The sequence below is a fragment of the Colias eurytheme genome, chromosome 23 (assembly GCF_061535395.1).
Source record: "Colias eurytheme isolate Ceu_HAF_F1 chromosome 23, ilColEury1 Martin Lab GWU primary, whole genome shotgun sequence".
Lineage (NCBI taxonomy): Eukaryota > Metazoa > Arthropoda > Insecta > Lepidoptera > Pieridae > Colias > Colias eurytheme.
This window is the reverse complement of record NC_143002.1, coordinates 4,981,367-5,000,812: the sequence shown is the minus strand read 5'-3', so window position 1 is coordinate 5,000,812 and position 19,446 is coordinate 4,981,367. Positions and strand designations below refer to the sequence as shown.

General features: G+C 32.1%; 3 protein-coding genes across 4 annotated transcripts in view; 1 reads left to right on the top strand and 2 right to left on the bottom strand.

The window, feature by feature from the left end:
* polybromo (protein) overlaps nucleotides 1-5,963 on the bottom strand; it is a 42,677-nt gene extending 36,714 nt beyond the window's left edge. For both annotated transcript variants that reach the window (XM_090115648.1, XM_090115649.1), the window contains exons 1-4: nucleotides 5,619-5,963; nucleotides 4,960-5,109; nucleotides 4,396-4,567; nucleotides 383-513 (exon numbers count right to left, since the gene is read on the bottom strand). In XM_090115648.1, the coding sequence (XP_089971774.1) occupies nucleotides 383-513; nucleotides 4,396-4,567; nucleotides 4,960-5,109; nucleotides 5,619-5,741 (576 nt within the window). In that variant the 5' untranslated portion in view covers nucleotides 5,742-5,963. The remainder of the gene's footprint in view (nucleotides 1-382; nucleotides 514-4,395; nucleotides 4,568-4,959; nucleotides 5,110-5,618) is intronic.
* Nucleotides 5,964-6,321: 358 nt separating this feature from the next.
* On the top strand, nucleotides 6,322-9,220 carry LOC149898279 (uncharacterized). The gene is made up of 4 exons (XM_090115652.1): nucleotides 6,322-6,495; nucleotides 6,761-7,090; nucleotides 7,649-8,494; nucleotides 9,008-9,220. The coding sequence occupies exons 1-4, from the start codon at nucleotides 6,322-6,324 to the stop codon at nucleotides 9,218-9,220; spliced, it is 1,563 nt and encodes a 520-aa protein (XP_089971778.1).
* A 1,761-nt stretch (nucleotides 9,221-10,981) lies between these two features.
* LOC149898278 (uncharacterized) lies at nucleotides 10,982-12,271 on the bottom strand. The gene has a single exon (XM_090115568.1). It carries the CDS (start codon nucleotides 12,055-12,057, stop codon nucleotides 11,047-11,049), a length of 1,011 nt encoding a protein of 336 aa, XP_089971694.1. The 5' UTR covers nucleotides 12,058-12,271; the 3' UTR covers nucleotides 10,982-11,046.
* Nucleotides 12,272-19,446: the final 7,175 nt, after the last annotated feature.

The window sequence follows — 19,446 nt, the reverse complement described above, 5'->3', positions numbered from 1 at the left end:
ATAATGTTTGATTTAATTTTTCTTTGAGTAAAAATTCTAAAAAATTCTCATACTCAAAACTTAAACTCAAACATTTATTTATTCAATTAGACTTATTTTAGAAGCACTTTCGAATCGTTATTACATATTTTTAATATTTACATATGGCCAAGATTAGGCTCTTTAGATGTTACTAGTGGTCCGCCCCGGCTTCGCCCGTGGTATATATTTAGTATTCTATGTCCTTCTTCTGGCTCTAAACTGATCTTTTCAATCCCTGCCAATTTTCACTTAAATCGGTTCAGCCGTTCTTGAGTTATAAGTGGAGTAACTAACACTTCTTTCTTTTATATATATATTACACATTTCCAGCTTATATAACAAAAGCAAGACCAAAACTCACAGCATTAAAAAGCTCTTCAAACACATTGTCCTCGTCATTATTTGTCGATGTCTCGGAAATATCTTCAGCCACATCTGAACGTCTGCTTGACGAACCATTGCGTGATTGTTTTGGTGTTTTTATTTCATCACCTACAAAAAGCAAATACTTGTAATATAGTAAGAACAATTTGAAGAAATTAAAGCATAAAAACAACTTAGTATTTTTGTCTTAAAAACATATAGGGTGGAGTCTCCTATTATCGGCCGTCTCCTAATATCGGCCTTTTCGAGAAAATTGAATATAACTATAAAAATCGATCTTAAATCATAAAAGTTTTTATGCAAAAAGTTACTCTATATACATACGCAAAACCTCCCAAATTTGGGTGCGGGTACCTCAACTGTGGAACATTCAGTTGGCCATAGAGCACGCGAAGGTACAGACGTGCGTGATTTGGCGACATTGCTGAGTCAAATCCCTGAGTCGACGCTTTACGTGGATAAGTATTTTAATGGAATTAAACAAACCTATAGTATTTAATTTTATGTTCTTAAAGAAAAACAGTCAAATTTTCGATAAGATAGTGCGTTTTTACATTTACTTGTCTTTTTAATAAAATAATTGCGGGGCCGAGATTAGGGATCTATATTTATTGATAAATCTCAATATCGGCCGGGTGGTCGATATTGGGGTAATGCATGAAAACTTTAAATAACATGTTTAGCTATTTTAAATGTCAGCAGTAGCATTAATAAGGTTAGAAATGAAACAACAGCTCCGTTTGATCACTAGATCCTAAAGTCGGCCGCCTAAAAACGATTTTTATTAGCTACGGCCGATATATAGCGAATCGATGCGTAATAACGGCCACCTTAGTAAAACCTTTTCTACTAGGGAGGTGATACAAGATGTACTTATTTTAATTTTTGTTGAGCTATGCCAAAATCATGCCGTCTCAATCAAAACTCCCAAAAGATCAACAAAAAGGAAAACGTTGACCATTGCAAACGTTTCCTTTTTGTTGACCGTAGTAAAACAATAGAGGCAGTGAATGCCATCAAAATATGAGCATCAGAGAAGCATCTCGACAATACGACATTCTGAGGACCACTTTACAAGATAGACTTCATGGAAGAATAGACACAGATTGCACAGTTGGAAGAGATACCGTCTTAAACCAAAATGAAGGAGAAGAAATTGTTCAATGGTTGATACGGATGGCTATCGTAGGAACGTGATCTAGGAAAACCGCAATTGCGTTAAAATATTATAAAAGATGATAAACGAACCAATCTGTTTAACCCCTTACCGCATACAAAGCCATCTATGGACGACGAAGTTCATGAATTTTTTATAGGCTAACTATAAACAATATCTAAAAAAACTACCATACATCTTAAACAGCATTTCATCGAGAATTGAAATGTAATTAATTTATACAGTGTAAATATTATCCATCAGATATATTATAGATTTAGTCTAGCGCGTGCGACGGTTTGGGTGCGCGGAAAAAACCGTGATTTTCAAATTAAGATTTCAATATCAAAAAGGTAAGTAAAGCCATGAAAAAAAATATTACTTCATTATTTAGTCTTTCTAAAATAAGGTAAAACATTTGGTTTGGTTGTTTTTTTGCTTTTATCATGTTATTTTTGTACTTTTCCAAATCTGTCATATTTGGCTTCGTATGCATTCCGTCCAAAATATATTATGTCATATGTGGCTCGGTATGCATTCAAGGATACTTTCACTGATTGTTCCAGTATCGATCCTGGACACTTTAATCTCACTGCTAAGCATGTAAATATCATATCATCATCAATAAATACAGACTCATGCTATATGCCACTGTATGATTTTTAATTAGCCGTTTCAGAGCAAATGCCAAAGTCAGGGAAAGCTCTTATTACCAAAAGACGTGGTCGTCTCTCAAAAACTTATGAACATCGGCATCTCTGGAGTCTCCTCAGTATTCCTGACTCGCAAATTGCCGCAAAAAAGCTACGAAAAACTCCTGCAAGACATCTAGATTTTCACTTTGATTCTGTACGATCTGATGGGATTAGTCATTACCCAATTTGGAAGAACCCGTCAGATATGCCTATATTGTTCCAATTTCGTTCCTTCACGATATGTGAAAAATATAACGTGTTTTTATGTTATAATCACAAACGTAATTGTTTTAAGCAATTTCACGAAGTATAAGTTGGCTGTGATTCTGGGTGTTATTTAGGTAGGTATCCATATAAAGTACTAACATTTCGCCCTCAGCCTCGCCCGCTTTTTCAAAGAAAACCCCGCATAGTTCCCGTTCCCGTGGGATTTCCGGGATAAAACCTATCCTATGTGTTAGGCCAAGTTACCCTCTAAATTATGTGTGCTAAATTTCATTGAAGTCGGTTCAGTAGTATTTGCGTGAAAGAGTAACAAACAAACACATTCACATACATCCATCCTCACAAACTTTCGTAGTATTAGTAGGATAGGATTTATGTAAAATATATGTAGTATATCAGTTGACTTAGCATTCAGGATACAAGCCTAAGTTTAGTTTGGGGCTTAGCAACCATGTGTGTGAAATTAGTCCGGAATATATTTTATTTTATTAATTAGTTACTTTTTTCTAATTGCATACGAAGCCATATATGACAGAAAAAATACAACAAACACTGCATACGAGTCCATATATGGCGCCGTTTCATATTTTCTATAATATAAGTAAATAATTTTTTTTCTCAATTTGATCTCATATTGTAAGGTCTAATAAACACGTTTTTGCAAAAAAATAATTTTTATTTCATCTACTTAATAATTCATGCAATAAGGGGTTAAAATGGAAATTCAGGGAAAAAGTGGTATTCCTTGTTTTTAAAAAGAGACTCAATTCTTATTGAAAAGGCTCCAGAAGCTATTACGCTGGCCAGGGCTGTAGTTACAGAAGAAAGTGGTTTGATGACTTAAAATCAATCGGACACGGAAGACATACCTATTACAAGATCCACTGAGAATATTTAATAGGGATGAGACGAGCTTTAGTATTTGTCCGAAGACAGGGAAAGTAATAGGGCCTAAGGGATGGAAGAACATTTATGAAGTTGCTAAGAGCAGTGAAAAAGTAACAATAACTGTTTTGCTAGTCATATCTGCATAAGGAAAATTTTTGCCTCCCATGGTTGTTTTCCCTACATCCGTAGACCACCTAAAGTAATCGTTAATAGCACACCATCCTCCTGGTTTCTTGGTTTTATCAAATAGTGGGTGGACTAGAAGTGTATGTACTCGTAGTATTCTATGAATATGTTGCAAATGGCTTTAATCATTGGGTGATTTCTGATAACATTTCCAAACCAATTCTTTTTCTAGTTGATGGACATAAGTCTCATTTAATCCCATATCTTTATTTGTCTGAAGAATACTGAACTAGGTACATTACTTTTAATTTTTAAGACAATGTAACGAAAAGACCAATCATGATAGGTGAGTTAAAAAAATGATTTGTATCTCAATTGATAATAAAAATGTTACCAGTTTTAAGTTTTATTGATCTAACTTCACCTTAGAAAAGGTATGCCGATATTAGGGCCAAAGACGGCAGATATTAGGGTGTTAATTTGGTGTTAGTGGCCGATATTGAGGGAAATCGGCATATTCGAAATAAAAATTCTATATTTAATAAAGTAACAATGGATTCGTAATTTTGCAAATGTAGTAATGGAGTTTCAATATCTCTCTACCCAAAAAAGGCACTGTAAGAAAGAAAAAGCTATTAATGTAAAAATTACATCCAGTCAAAGTTCAAAAAAAGTTGACATGGCCGATAATTGGTGCCACCACCCTACATATATCTGCTATATTAGTTATTAAATCAAAATATTTTTTCTTTCACACAATTTGTTTGAATTTTGTTTATCTTTCCCATGTGTTTGGTTTCCCATATTATCTTTATTTTTTTAATGTGATAATTCCAAAAAATCAATTCTATATTGAACATGGGAATAACTTGAAGTTAATTCTTTTAAATCAAAACATACCATTCTCAAGTGCTTGTCTATTCTTAGTATAGAGCTTCCACAACTCTATGGCATCTTTATATTCTTCAGAATCAGGCTTATAGAATGCTTTAGCATTATTCACGAGTAGCTCTATATCAGCGGACAATTCATCTATATCCTCATATGTGTCGGTTTTTAGTTTTTGTTGTACCTGAAGAAAGAATAAAATATAAAATGTGAAATTAGTTTTACATCTGGTAAAATCATATTCAGTTATGAAATAAGATCAAGCTATAAATGTATATAAATGTTGCAGATACACAAAATTCTAGTTTCCAAAGGCCGATTGAGCCACCAAAATCCTATAAGGATTATAGAAATACCAGGAATCTTTGTTAAAGAATTAAACAAAATATGATGACTTTTCATTGTATTTCTGGCAGCCTGTTTAAACTGTTATATCTAAATTAAAATGATATTTAAACTTTTCTTTAAACTATTGTACTATACAATTTATTCATCATATTATGTCTTTACTACTGTAGTAATAACAGCCAATTGATGTATATACTATATATTATTAGCTAAAAGTAATTTACTAACTCTCAACAAATCAATGGGATGTGACACAACTTCATAATACTGCGGCTCCTGGCGTCTCTTGGGCGCTCTGATGAAAGAATCACATAATAGCGTTCCATCTTCTTTCTTGAATGATCTTATTGTGTCATACAACTGCTGGCATATTTCACTCTAGAATTAAAATAAATTGAATGATTATGTAACAAACAAAACTTGTTCAAAACTTGCTTTAGCATCTTTGTGCATAACATTGATTTATGTAATATCAAACTACACAGTTACACACTTAGGTATTGAAAAGAGGTCAATTTAATATTAATACTACTCTACTGAATGGAGGTTTTATGTCTAGTAATAGCGCTTGTATTTATGTGAAATAAAATTGGCAAGAAATGAAAAAAAAAAATACTAGCACACATAAACACAAATTTTACAAAAACTTTTTTATACTATGAGTAAATCAATGAATGAGGTGTTTGAATTTTATTTGTGCTTGTACAGTAATGAAGGTACATGCATAATTTCGCACAAAGCACATACCGCATGATAGTAATAATTATAAACAAATAAATAAAAAGTTCAAAGATATAAACAAACCGAATTACGTATCTTACACAGCACGACAGAACGAACAATAATTATTATTCCACGTAACAACGCGGCAACACATTAGCACTCACCGGTTCCAATTTCTTTTTCTTCCTCGATGGTGGTGGTCCAGGGTTACTCAGTTCTACATCATCGCTGTCGTCGCCATCAGCACCCCGGCTTGCGACGGAGGAAGCGCGACGGCGCTTGCTCATTTTGAGACTCCAAAACAAACTCGATATAGTACTAATTGCTGCGATTTGTTACCTTACAAATTTCAGTGTAGAAAATAAAAAGGGTGTATTGATAAAGGTTATCTAGCTGGATACTGGGCCAACATTTAAACTGTAAATAATTACAATAAAGATTTCACTGTTCAACTTCAATAAAAAAATGCTTCGGCAATCGACATTCGACGCTTGTGGGGCATCGACACGGTATTTCTGACAGATGTCGTTGTCAATTTACAGTTGACAACAGACACTTTATACATGACAACCCTGATATTTTTGTGCTGATTGCTTATTTTAAACAATATAATGGTTAAATATTTTAAACTATATTTTATATAACTGTTAAAATAAAATACCGTATATTATTACCAATTTTTTTTATATACTTATATAACTAATATTTTATTTTGTATAATGGCAATAGTTCGTATTAGCGATCTATTGTTTATGGATATTGAAATTTGTTTTGCGGAAAACAATTCAAAACAACTACCCTCATTATTTTTCCTGTATACGTTATTCTTCTATTCCCAAGAAAAAAGGCCAAGACCTTTGGGCCAAGATGAATAAATACTATAAAAATTTCGTCCTTTGTGGAGAAATAGATTATCATTGCTTACTTTGTCAAGAATCATTTAAAAATTTTGAAAGTGTTGATAAACATCTCAAATGGGAGAAACATCGAAAAGAATTAAAAACTCAAGAATACGCTTTTCGTACGGAATTCATTTATAAAGTAAGTCTCTTAATATTTTAAGCTATTTCTATTTTCTAATAAAATAAATAATATTATGTATAATGTTAACTGCAGTACCTATATATTTTTAAAGAGGAATGAAATGCATTGTTTGAAACGCGACGTCATAATTAAATGACCTCCATTATATTTGTTAGTTTATGTAGTGCTAAGTATTAAAAATTTTCGTTAATATCGTAATATGTAGGAACGTAAAAATATCCACATAAATTATTATCCTTATAAAATTAATTTTAATGTACAGGTTAGAAATGACTATTACTGTGAAGTTTGCAACGAACTTTCAATCAACGTCTCAAAGCACAAAGAAAAAGATTCTCACAAAAATAACAAGAAAAATCCAGAAGGTGCTAATAAGAAGAAACCTTTGGGTATTACAAGACTTGGGGATGATACGGTTTCTATTGAACAATTGAAAGTTAATCTTCTACAGTGGCATGGCATTAAAAATGATTATTGCACACTGTGCAAAAGAACAGTTCGTAATGTGTCCATACACATAACTTTGAATGTTCATATAATTAATCTGATCGGGTGTGAAACGAAAGCTTTTCAGGAGCATTACTATAGACAGGTAAGTTTTGCAGACTTTGTTTTAGTATTACTCTGAGTAAGTAACTGTGGTACAGTGAACAGTCGCAAACTACGAAGAATTTTGTAAAATATTCGTACCTACTTCGCGACCGTACTTTCGTCACAATGCATAGAAAAACGCGGTGGAATTTTGTCATGTAATCAGATAATACATACATTTTTTTCCGCCATTCGCCTCCTCGACGAAACACCTCGAATCACTGTTCACATACCTATTCGTAAGCATTTCGTAAGTAGTACAGTTATAAGTTTATACGGACGAAGTCACGACGGGCACAGAACTTACGTAAAGTCGCATTCTAGAGAGAAATAGAGAGAGAATAGTATGCATACATAGGGAGAGTCCTAAATATGCATAAATCTTTAAAACTACGCAACGGATTTTGATGCGGTTTTTTTAATTAGATAGAGTGATTGAAGAGGAAGGTTTATATGTATACACGTTGTAACACAGCGGGCGAAGCCGCGGGCTGAAAGCTAATTTAAAGCCTATAGAAATATGTAATTATGTATTAGGTACCTGCTTTTATAATTTTAGATATGTGACAATAAATTATATTGTTTCTTATGCTGCCAAGCATTCCCCAACACATCGTTGGAGACACACTGGGCTCAACAATGTGACGTCACATTTAAAGCCAAAGTCGTATTGAGCGAAACTGATCGCAAATTGATAAAAGGCGATCCAGAACTAGAAAACGCTCTATTTGCAATTCAAAAGTTATTCTTTAACATTGACACTGCCAAGAATAAAGCAGAATGCTTACAGTGTAAAGAAACAGTGAGAGCTTCTCTTGAAGCTATGCTCAAACATAGAAATAAGCATACATCTAATGAAACCGATGATTCAGATAGTAGCAAGGAATCATATGAAGTAAAGTTTTGCGAAGTCGTCGACCATGGGAAGAGAAGGCATGAACTCGCAGAGTTTGGGAAATCGAACTTTATAACCTTGAATCGGGGAGGTAGTTGGGGTTATTGTACATTATGCGATGTTTACATCTCAGCACACATGAAACAAGCTTTTGATCATGTTCAAGGGCTGCGTCACAGAGCATTCCTTGAGTATAAAGGCGTTAGAAAGTCTAAACATCATGACGAACCTCCCCCAGTTAAAGTAAAAATGGTGTCTTTTCTGTCGCACATCTACAGAGTTGAACACAATAGAATGTATTACATTAAAGATCATCTTCCTGTGGACGAATTAAGTTTCATGCTTATGAAAGAAATAGGGAAGAAAGCTACGAAAGTAAAATGTTTTGTTTGCGAAGTTACAATAGATCGGAATGCTGCTACAGAGCATTATAAAACGAAAACCCATAAGGAGAAATTGTTGGCTTGTCATGTATTCCCTTCGGAAGATGGAATGGAGTTCGTTCGACTGGTAAGTGTTATCGACTATATAGGTATAGTAATTCCAGCTCGTTGTATATAAGTGAAGTCCCATGTCCCCAAGTGGGGTAAGGGGCAGATGCATTATACATCTGTTTCACTGATCGATTTTCTTTAGGGACAAGTAGGTGATCAGCCTTCTGTGTCCTACCAGACCAAGACTTTTTTTTTCTTCGTCTCCACCGGGAATCGAACCTAGGACCCCTCGATGCTACGCTCATGCGTCAACCACTGTACCAAGGAGGCGGTCAACTATCGTTGTATTTATGCAGCATAGTTAATAAATTAATAATTATTGTATTTATTCTCTCCGATACTGTTGCTAATGAATTTTGTGAATACGAATACCAATTTATAGCGAGCGCACTACCTACTTGGGTACTTGTTTTCGTTATTCGTCTTGGCTTTCGCACAAATGTGTACCTACGTATACACATACCTAAATACGGGATAAAATTTTCTAATTGAAGGATTTTCTGTTATGTAACAAAAACTCTGTTTCCAGATCCGTCCAGACCTATATCACTGTGGCATATGCAACAGGGCTCTAGCATTTTGGGAATCAGTTAGAAGCCACGTTAGAACCTTGCCGCATACGTTCAATAAGAGCCAGAAGGTTCTCCATTGTGATGAAGCCCGTCAAATGCGACAGAAATATGGAGTTCGGAGTAAACATGAAAACATTACTTTTCAAATGAAGAGGCTAGGTTTATCGTAAGGTTTAAGATCTTTTGAAGCATGGAGTGGGTTGCTATTTTTTAAGTTTATTTTTTTTTCGTCTATAGTCTGTCGTAGATTATGCAGCATAATAATGTTGCGATACGAACACGTTTTTGCAAAAATATGTTTATGACCGTTTATAGATTGTTGTTTCGATACTTAAGTAGTTAGAATTTACTTTATTTTTTTCTTAAAGTGAAATTACTTACACTTTAGGAAAATCTTAGCCACCAATAAATTATTGTCTATTTTATTTTAGAAGGAATGTACAGATATTAATATCTTTGAATGATTGGATATAGCTTAAAGAACTGTTTCACTTTATAAATTGGTGGGTAATTTAAATTAAACATGATTTTTATCATGATCATTGGTGGTTTAATAAAAAAAGTTGATTAATTAAAAAAATAAAACACATAATAATTTCATCTTTTATTTCTTGATTTACAATGTTATCATTTCTTAAATACTTATTATAGGTGGGAGTAATTCTTATAAAATAACTTTAGCCTATAGAGATAAAATAAAATTTAAATCCTTCCACATACCAAATTAAACCATATAAGGTGAATAGCTAATTTATGCATTTACCCAGTTGTGGAATTAAATCTAGTTCCTGTATATTTTAACAACAAAGTATTACTTATACAGGGTGTCCCACTGTTGGTATACTAAGCGCGAAGGGACTTGTAGTTTTGCATACACTGATCACGTAAAAAATACTTAAACAAACAAGCTTTTGCAAAATTTTTCCTGAAAATCCATGCTTTCTTCTCTAGCTTTGCGCAGCCGGCATATACCACTTCTCTAATGTGAGCATTTTGTCTATGAAAACAATCTTAAATGATAGCTCACGTGCGGGTGGCAAAGTTGGGCGGGTTGCTTGTTATGGGTGTACACATTGAGTTTTAAGAATTTATCTATTTGAAAAAAAACTACGTCTGGAATTTTATAAGTATTTTTTACGTACTCAGCGTATGCAAAACTATAACCTCCTTGGAGCTTATTATACCAACAGTGGGACACCCTGTATAGTTTGATTCAAACTTAATGGCGGTTTGGAAGTTATCTGCGAATGCACGATTGCGCAGGTATCCGACCCTTAACGTTCCAGTAATACAGTTGAACCTCGATAACATAAAAACCTCTGTAACTTCACAAAATAATATGTTCCCTTCCCATCAGAGCCCAAAACCTCTTTAACTTAAAAAACGCAACCTCTATAACTTAAATAAATAATCTCTGTATTGGCCCTCAATAACTTCAAGAAATGTTTCCACAACCTCTATTACATAAAATTTTTTGTCAATGAGTCATTTTGAAAGAGTGTCAAAACAAAAAGTTTCGGTATTTATTGCTTGCACGTGTGTACTATGTATTGTTAACGTAAACAATACATTACCTATTGTTTGCTTTATCGAAATTCTTCAAATCTTTGCGGCGGTTAGCTTTATGACAACGACTTACTTGCATCATAAGTTTTTGATCGTTGTCCTGGAAACATCACTTTACTTACTGTGTGATAAAACTGGCTTAAAATTAGTCCAAAAAGAAAACTAACAACCCTCACCTACGCTGATAAATTAAAAGCTATAGAAGCAGTGAAAAATGGACAGACCCTTGATAACTTAAAACCTCTATAACTTAAAATATTTTGTGTTTCCCTTGGACTTTAACTTATCGAGGTTCTACTGTATCTAAAATTGTTTTCTATGCATCAGATCGTTCGATTTTCCGAGCCGCCATTAAGTTTGAATCGTACTGTACTAGTCTAAAAAGGTATAATTAATAGTACAAGTAATATAAGATTATGCTAAATACAACTCAAATTGATTCATTAAACCACTGCGGAAAATGGGACAACAACAATATAAAATCACTCTCAGATTGAGTTCTAACATCCTTTAAATATTTCACTGCAGTTGCAACATATTCCTCTTTTATTGGTGATGGTAATTCATTAAAATCTACATCTAGAAGCACAACAACATGGTTCAAATGTGTTGGATATAAATATGAAATAGCATATTCTGAACAATTAATTTTCACATTACTAATAAACAATTTTATAAAATCATTAATTTTCACATCAAAATTTGTACTCACAAATAGTAAATTTAATATATCAATACATATTTGAAAGCAATATGGGGCTATAGAACAAGTTTTGAACAATCTCTCATATTGTTGATTAGACAATTCAGTTAAATCATTTGCACCTTCTAATAACTTCAAACTTGTGGTTAATAAAAGTTCTTCAATTTCAGGTTTATTTTTAATTACAATATCATTGATATTACTATCGTTTGAACTTTGATTCCATAAATTATTCAGTAATGTTTTAGATTGTTTATCATTTGCATTCCAATGAATTAGATTATCCGTTAATGAACTTGCTTTTGCTTCACAATTGAGATTGATCAAAGCTTGTACAACTTCAGTATTTACATGACTGTTGTGACTTGAGTTAATGGTTAACTCCTTAAAGTTTCTAATAAGGAATGCATTTAATTCTTTATCTATAACATTGCTTGAATTTGTGCCAGATTCCTGAATATGCTTTCTGTAAAAGTCTGTTAACAACTCCGTGTGATCTTCATTAAATTTTATGTGATTTTCCGGTTCGATTCTGCATATTTTTCGAATATTTTCTAGAATTGAAAGGCGCAAATTGTTATTTACATTCGTATTTTGTTCCGATGCGAGTATTTTGACGAAACTCTTCGATAACGCCTTCGTAACATTTTGATCCAGGAGAGGATTTGAATAAGTGAACTCTGGACATATTGTTTCTTTGTTCGATTTTATAACTTTCTCAATAAGTTGAGGATTCATGTTTCACTTTTTAGTCCCAGCAACTACACAAACTTCTTTTTAAATTATTCTAGTCATTCAATAATGTCATTTGCTCTTAATTTCACCATTTAAACGAAATAAACTAATGAAATTTTGAACACAAAGCAAGTTTATTTTGAAAACTTGTTAGTAAAAAGTGCATTTTTGGTAAAATGGGAAACCAATTAACAAAGTGATTAGTGAACCAAACTCACCAAAGTTTATAAACACTGGCAATTGACAATTGACATTTGTCAAGTGTCATTAATTTATTGTAAGACTTGTAAGAGATTGACACTATTTTATGTTTGCTCCTTAGATATTTCTATATTAATTATTTTTATTTAAATAAAATAAACTATTAATTCATTGCTTGGACATAATATTAAGTTTTAGTATTTATTATTTACATACACTAATTTAATTAATGACTATTGAATATCGCGCCATCTAGTGGCAAGTAGCAAAGTTAAAAAAGCTTTTTCTAGATTTCTAAATATGCATACAGATGGCAGTAACCGTTTATACTAAGTTTTATAGCATTCTTGAATGCTTTAGCTTTACACGTGTTTAAAAACGATAAATTTTTAAAGAATAGAAAAATGTGATTGTATTTTTTAATGTCTGGTTCAAAATATTTTTCTAAAATACCTAAATCTTTTTAGCCATCCAGAAAAGATAGCGTGTCGATTTTTATCAAAATATTCATAGATATTACTGGATCCTCCTTCCATTATTTATAAAATTATCATTATTATCTGATGGTTTTTACATGTTAACAACGTGAAGTTTATGAATGACAAAATATAAGGAACATAGCATCAAGACTCATAATTGCAACTAGATTTGCAAATACAATATCAATGGAAAAAACCCTTAAAAAGAAAAGAGAAAGCATCGCCAGGATCGCGATGGCGGCGCACTGCGAACGCCTTCTGCTCCACCTATTTTAAGTCAAGTAGGTAAGCTTTTTATTGCATATTTATAATTAGGTAACCGTTCGCCCCTACCTTTGGATTTATACCTACAACCTAGGAATGATAAAAAAAATAAAATATTTACCATTTAATTTCTTAAAGAAATTACATAGATACATACAGATTTAACGACTTAAAGCCTTAGATCATAATGATCTAAGCTTAAAGCAAAAGACAGGTATCTAATAAATGATTATGTGTATTTTAAATACCTACCCTGATAGGCTATAGGTATCTATGTAGATATATTTTGATGATTGATATGATTTGAAATTTTTATAATTACTTAGGTTATGGCCTATGGTTCGTCTGGTATACCTACATTAATTTCTGTACCATTACCTACCAACTTTAACAATCTGTAAATTATGTTTATAAACTAGGTATGTATAAAGTATCATTTTCGTTTGGCATTATTTCAAATCTATAATTAAATTAATTTAAGTATATCAATGTTATTTCAGAAATAATTAACTTCCATTATTATTTTTAAACTAGCGGTCCGCCCCGGCTTCGCCCGTGGTACATATTTACGTTTTTTCTACATAAAAACCACCCTCGTACTTCAAGGAATATAATAAAAAAAGAATTATCGAAATCGGTTCAGCCGTTCTCGAGTTATGCGCTTACCAACACATTTTGCGATTCATTTTTATATATAAGAAGATTGAATTCCAAAAAACTTGTCCAAATGACATCAAACGTTAGTCTATAATTCTGTAATATTTCAAGGATTAGAGTATATAAAAATAAATTGCTTTCCACCTAATACAATAGACATCAGGTTTTGTCTACAAAAATTAATAGCCCTTAATTAATTCAAGTTCCACTTCTGTACATAACGTCTTAATTAAAATTTTCGCCATTAGCGCCTACATCTGCTATCCGTAGCAAGTAAAAAAATCCCAAGTACCTAATAATTGTAGAAACGCACCTATTAAGGACCCCTTAACACAATTTCTGCTTTTGTTAAACAGAAAATTGACTATTAAATATTCCCACCGGCAATTTGGTGTTGAAATAATAAGCAATTCACATTTGCTCTAATGTTGCCGCCTTAAAAATTCGAAATCACGAAAACGCAATAAAACATTAAATAAACGTACAAATGTAATTCAGAATAGATGTAATACACGATAAGGGAAAGCTTCAGCGATGGTAAATTAACATACAAATTTTGTATTAAATTTTAATGTCTTAATTAGTTGGAATTCGCACCGTTATACGCGGGAAATAAAAATGATATTTTAATAATTCATAGTCTATGGTCGATGGAGGTTTCGAAAGTCTGTGGGGCCGCTTAATAAATTACCATCGGGACCTCACAAGAGGCCCACGAGGTCTAAATACGTGGGTTTCACCAGCGATGGCTCCGCCCGCGACAGAGAAGGAAGATTATTATTTCGTAGTCATAAGCTCCAATTTCATTGTTATTGTATAAAGCAATTGATGTTAGGTAATATTTTATAGATGGTACTAGAAAGGAGAGTTGAAATGTATTAATAATGGATTGATTTCTTATAAGTATACAGTACCTACATAGTATTATTATTATGTAAAAATAAAGAAGGTAAATAAAAGTTAAACAATTTAAACAATAAAAGCTCTAAGGTTTCTAAGAAAGCTTAAAAGCTCTTTTGGCAAATGTGGAATAAAAATCTTGACCATAACTAAAATGATTGACCTCGGAAATTAATTCGTTTAACATATTTTTCATAAATATGTACCTATTAGGTATAGGTACATACCTATTTGTAAATAGTTAGGTATGTTTACCTATAGTTAATAATCATAATATTTTTTACTATGAATCGATGAGAAGTATTTATATAAAATAATGCCAATAATTGTACCTAACTATAGTACGACATAAAAGAGATGAAATTAATTATTTTGGAACTAATTCGTTTTTCATTACCTGGCAACTCTGAATTGCCAATGTAGCTGTCAAGTTGAATAAAAATTTGTTGTTTTTTTCATGAAGTGGAGAATTATTGAGATAAAATTGTTATTTAGAACAAGAAATTTAAATAAAAAAGGAGACAGCATGAAAAAGGTTAAACGTAGCGGTGTCCGTGATGTCGTGTATAAAGTTTTTATTCGGTGTTTGTCCGAATTTCAAGCTGGAAAGTTATTGACTGATTTGGAAAACGTTTACAAACGTACAGCAGAATATACCGGTGAGATTCCATTTATTTTTGCTCAGTACTACGTAAAATAGAATATGCCATTAGTGACGAGTGTTTAATGTATGTATGTATGGCGAATATTACGTTTTCGCGAGTAGAGAGAAACGAGTTTTTATAGTGCGACCAGCACAATTTGAGTCAAGAAGTTATATCCAATCCAACCAGCCTCAAATAAAGTACCTAGTTTAGATTTTACTACATAGTATAGTGATAACTTTTTTCATACAGCTATCTATTAATCAATCAAACCATAAGAAAAAAAATCATATTTTAGATTTAGTTTACTAACTACTTACTAGAGTAGCGCATGGACGCTGGCCTCCTACATTAAAAAAAAAATAATAAAATAAAGGAAGTTTTAGTTTTAAGCTACTATAAAAATATATGTTAAATGTACTATTTGATTTTATTCATCTTAATTCGTTTGTTATAGGGGTTTCTGAAAGCACAGTACGCAGGATAGTAGAGGAAGGGAGTAGAAATGAAGGCAAATTTTCAACGCCAGCCAAACATAGGAGAGGTAGACCATCAAAAACTTTAGATGACTTTGACGTCTGTGCAATACGCCAAAAAATTCATTTTTTTTACACCGTTAAAAAGGAAGTGCCAACAATTGGCAAATTATTGGCTCAGCTACGGCAAATTATTACAATAGGGGCAAAACCCTGTACGAAGACGTAGAGAAATTTATTATTCACGTTGGTGATGAGAGCAGTGAAGATGACTCAGATAGCTATTATAGTGCTGAAGAACCAAATGATGATACTGAAGATGCCCCGTACCCTCTTGCCAGTACTTCGAAACAGAGTGATGATCAGTCCTTTGAAGGAGTAGAATATTTAGATTTTGATGAATTATATTAATGTACAAAATTTATCTACAAAAAAAAAATATGTAGTTTTCAAATCGCCTTGTTTTTTTTCTACCCGACAGACCCAGATAGAGGGTAATGTGTTTGAGCTGCATGTATGCTTGTTTGTTTGTATGTTTGATTCTATGTGCGCCTCTGCAGTCTAAACACTTGACCGATTTTTATAAAATAACTAATTCCAAATACATTTAAGTAAAATTTGACCTAGGTAGGTCAATTAAAATACTAATGTATTTTTGTCTTAAATTTACACTATTGCTACAATGAAACAATTATAACGGTTTAAATCGCGGTATTTATTTTAGATTATATTATATAGATTTTTATTCTATAGTATCAAGATCGCTTGCGTCGCAGTATCAGTGTTGCTATATGAGCGACGGTGGCGCCCTCATTTATTTTCATCTCTTTTGTGTCGCACTGTATATCAATTTATAGTTACAAAGTCGATGCTTAATAATTTAATATCTACGCTATCTTTTAGAAAATTAAGTTGCAAGTGGCCTGGTTCTTTTGTATATTTTTTTTGAACTTTTCCAGAGTATTCCTTTTTAGGTGATGTTTCTAAAAAGCTCGAAGCGCATTTCCAAACTATACATAGCCAGAACGCAACCATAGGAAACTGCTTATGTATACTTTGTAATGCTGTTTTTAAGTTTGTTATTACAATATATACACGAATTTTGCGTACTGATCGTGTATACTTTGTAACGCGGATGCTTTCTTCTTCGTTCCAAACTATACACGATCAGTACGCAAAATATGTATAACTAAATATAGCTACTACACAAATTACGCTTGAGCGAAATAATAAATATATAGGCAATCAAAGACTTGTACAGCTATATCTATCTACTTTTATTCTTCTTGATTGATTCAGTAAAATATGGAATAAAAATATTATTAGGTAAACTTAGAAAAATAAATAGGTAACAGATATAAGGATTACCTATGGGTTAGGTTAGGTTCGTGTTTTTTTTAACTACACAAAAATAGGAGCCCCGCTTCGCGGGGCTCCGTCGCCTCGCAACCGTCTTCTTCTGGACTTATAAGATTCTTACATTTTAACACTATTGTCAGTTGTAAGTCGTGCAGTATAGTCGGGAACGAAGACACAAGCATCCTCGATACAAAAGATATACGATCAGTACGCAACATTATATACACAATACACATGCATTTTAATAATAGATTTCAAAACAGCAATACAATAATATTAACGCGAGCGATGGAAAGACGCCGCGCTTACCTACTCCGAAACATACACGATTAGTCCACATGCGTACTAGCGCTGTATATTTTGGAGCGCTATTCTTACTTACTTCACTACAAAGTATACGCGAGTATTTGCGTACTGCTGTTGTATAGATTGGAAGAACTTTGTAAAAAAGTTATTTCCAAACTATACGTGATTAGTTTCACACCGTTGCGTACTGGCCTTGTATAGTTTGGAAAGACGCAAGCTCGAAGGCCGAAAATTTTTCAATTAGTAGCGTTTTTTTAATAAAATTACGGTGCTCTACTTATTTTTGCTCTACATTTTCATAAAAAAATATTTTTTATCGCTCTCAATCTTTCTATATCCTATTAACTCCATACATCAATTATTAGTGCTTATGAACAGCAAGTGCTAACATAGGTACAAATGAGTAGAGTTTTTCATATCTTCTTATAATGTGTCGTTTAACAAATTAACTCAATATACGCAATTTATGAGTAAGATTATACTTTTTGTCAGTTATCTGATGCTGTTATCCTGCAGTCGACAAACCTGTTTAACCAAGTAATTTGTTATAGTTAATAATATAAGTACCTAGGTATCTATAGGTATGTTCTTACTTCTTATGTGTGGTGAATAAAATGTTTTTGTGAATAAATACTTCCTACAATGTTAATTTTAATATAAGTATGTAGGTATGTAGGACGTAGATAATATTATGGTTTCATGTAGGTACCTAAGTTGTGAATAAAAATGTTTGTAACTTTGTAGAAAACTTACCTACATACCTAATATTATCTAATCCATACTAATATTATAAATGCGAAAGTAACTCTGTCTGTCTGTCTGTCTGTTACTCAATCACGCCTTAACTACTGAACCAATTTGCATGAAATTTGGTATAGAGATATTTTGATACCCGAGAAAGGACATAGGATAAGTTTTATCCCGGAAATCCTACGGGAACGGGTTTTTCTTTGAAAACGGGGGCGAAGCCGCGGACGGAAAGCTAGTATGCAATAAAAGCTCATTCAAAGTAAAATTGTTAATACTTTTATACTATCTATAGCTAGATACTACATACAAGGAGCTATTATTTTCTTTATGTAGAGCTTTTGTACTAGCTAAGTAGAGTTGTTAAAATTATTGTGATTTTAATTTTTCAGTTTAAATCTCATTATTTTCAATGCTACTTGTTGTCTTAATTTTTTTTTACTTGTAGGTTAAACAGTTCACAAATAAACGGATTTAAACATATATTTTATGTTAATCTGTTATCTGATTAAGAGTGTAATTTTCCTGATTTTTTTTCTTTATAAAAAGGTATTTGTTGTGTGAAATCTCCCAATTTTTAATAGATTCTGTTTTATGTCCGATATTTTTTAACTGGATTTTATTTTAAATAGGTAATAACTACATAGGTGAAATATAATGATACCTGCATCATATTATTACCTACATATAATATCGGTATTCATGCTAAAATATGGACATCATCAGGACTTACTTAATTATGTATTAGGTACTCATAATAATACCCCTATTATGTTCTTGTTGTTTGTATTAATGGTAAATATGTATTATACGATAAAGATTAATCATATAAGTAGGTACCTTATAGATATCTGATTTATACAGGACTATATCAACATCCCAAAGTATTAATGACAAATACTGGCTTTTCTACTATTTTTAATTCTTGTAATACTAATGTATATTGTTACATATAAATAATAAATAATAATAGGTAATAGATATTTCAGCATAATTTAAATATTTGCGATCAGTATCATAGGTAGGTACTAAGCTTTCGCTTAAATAAATACTTATATTGATGATAATTAACACCCAGACACAGAGCAAACATCCATGTTCATCACACAAATATTTCAATATCATCTAATATAAAAAAACTTTTTTTTTTTTTCAGTAGATAAATTATCCGAGTTTCATTTGCATCATGGCTCCCTGTGGACAATAAAAAATATACTTAAACAAAAAAAATATAATAAGTAAGTAATTTAACAAAAAGTAGGTACTATACAGATAAATAACTAACAATTCAAATTTTATTGTTATATTTCCTAGTAATATTATTAATTCGATAATTATGTCTGTCAGTTACGCATCCTT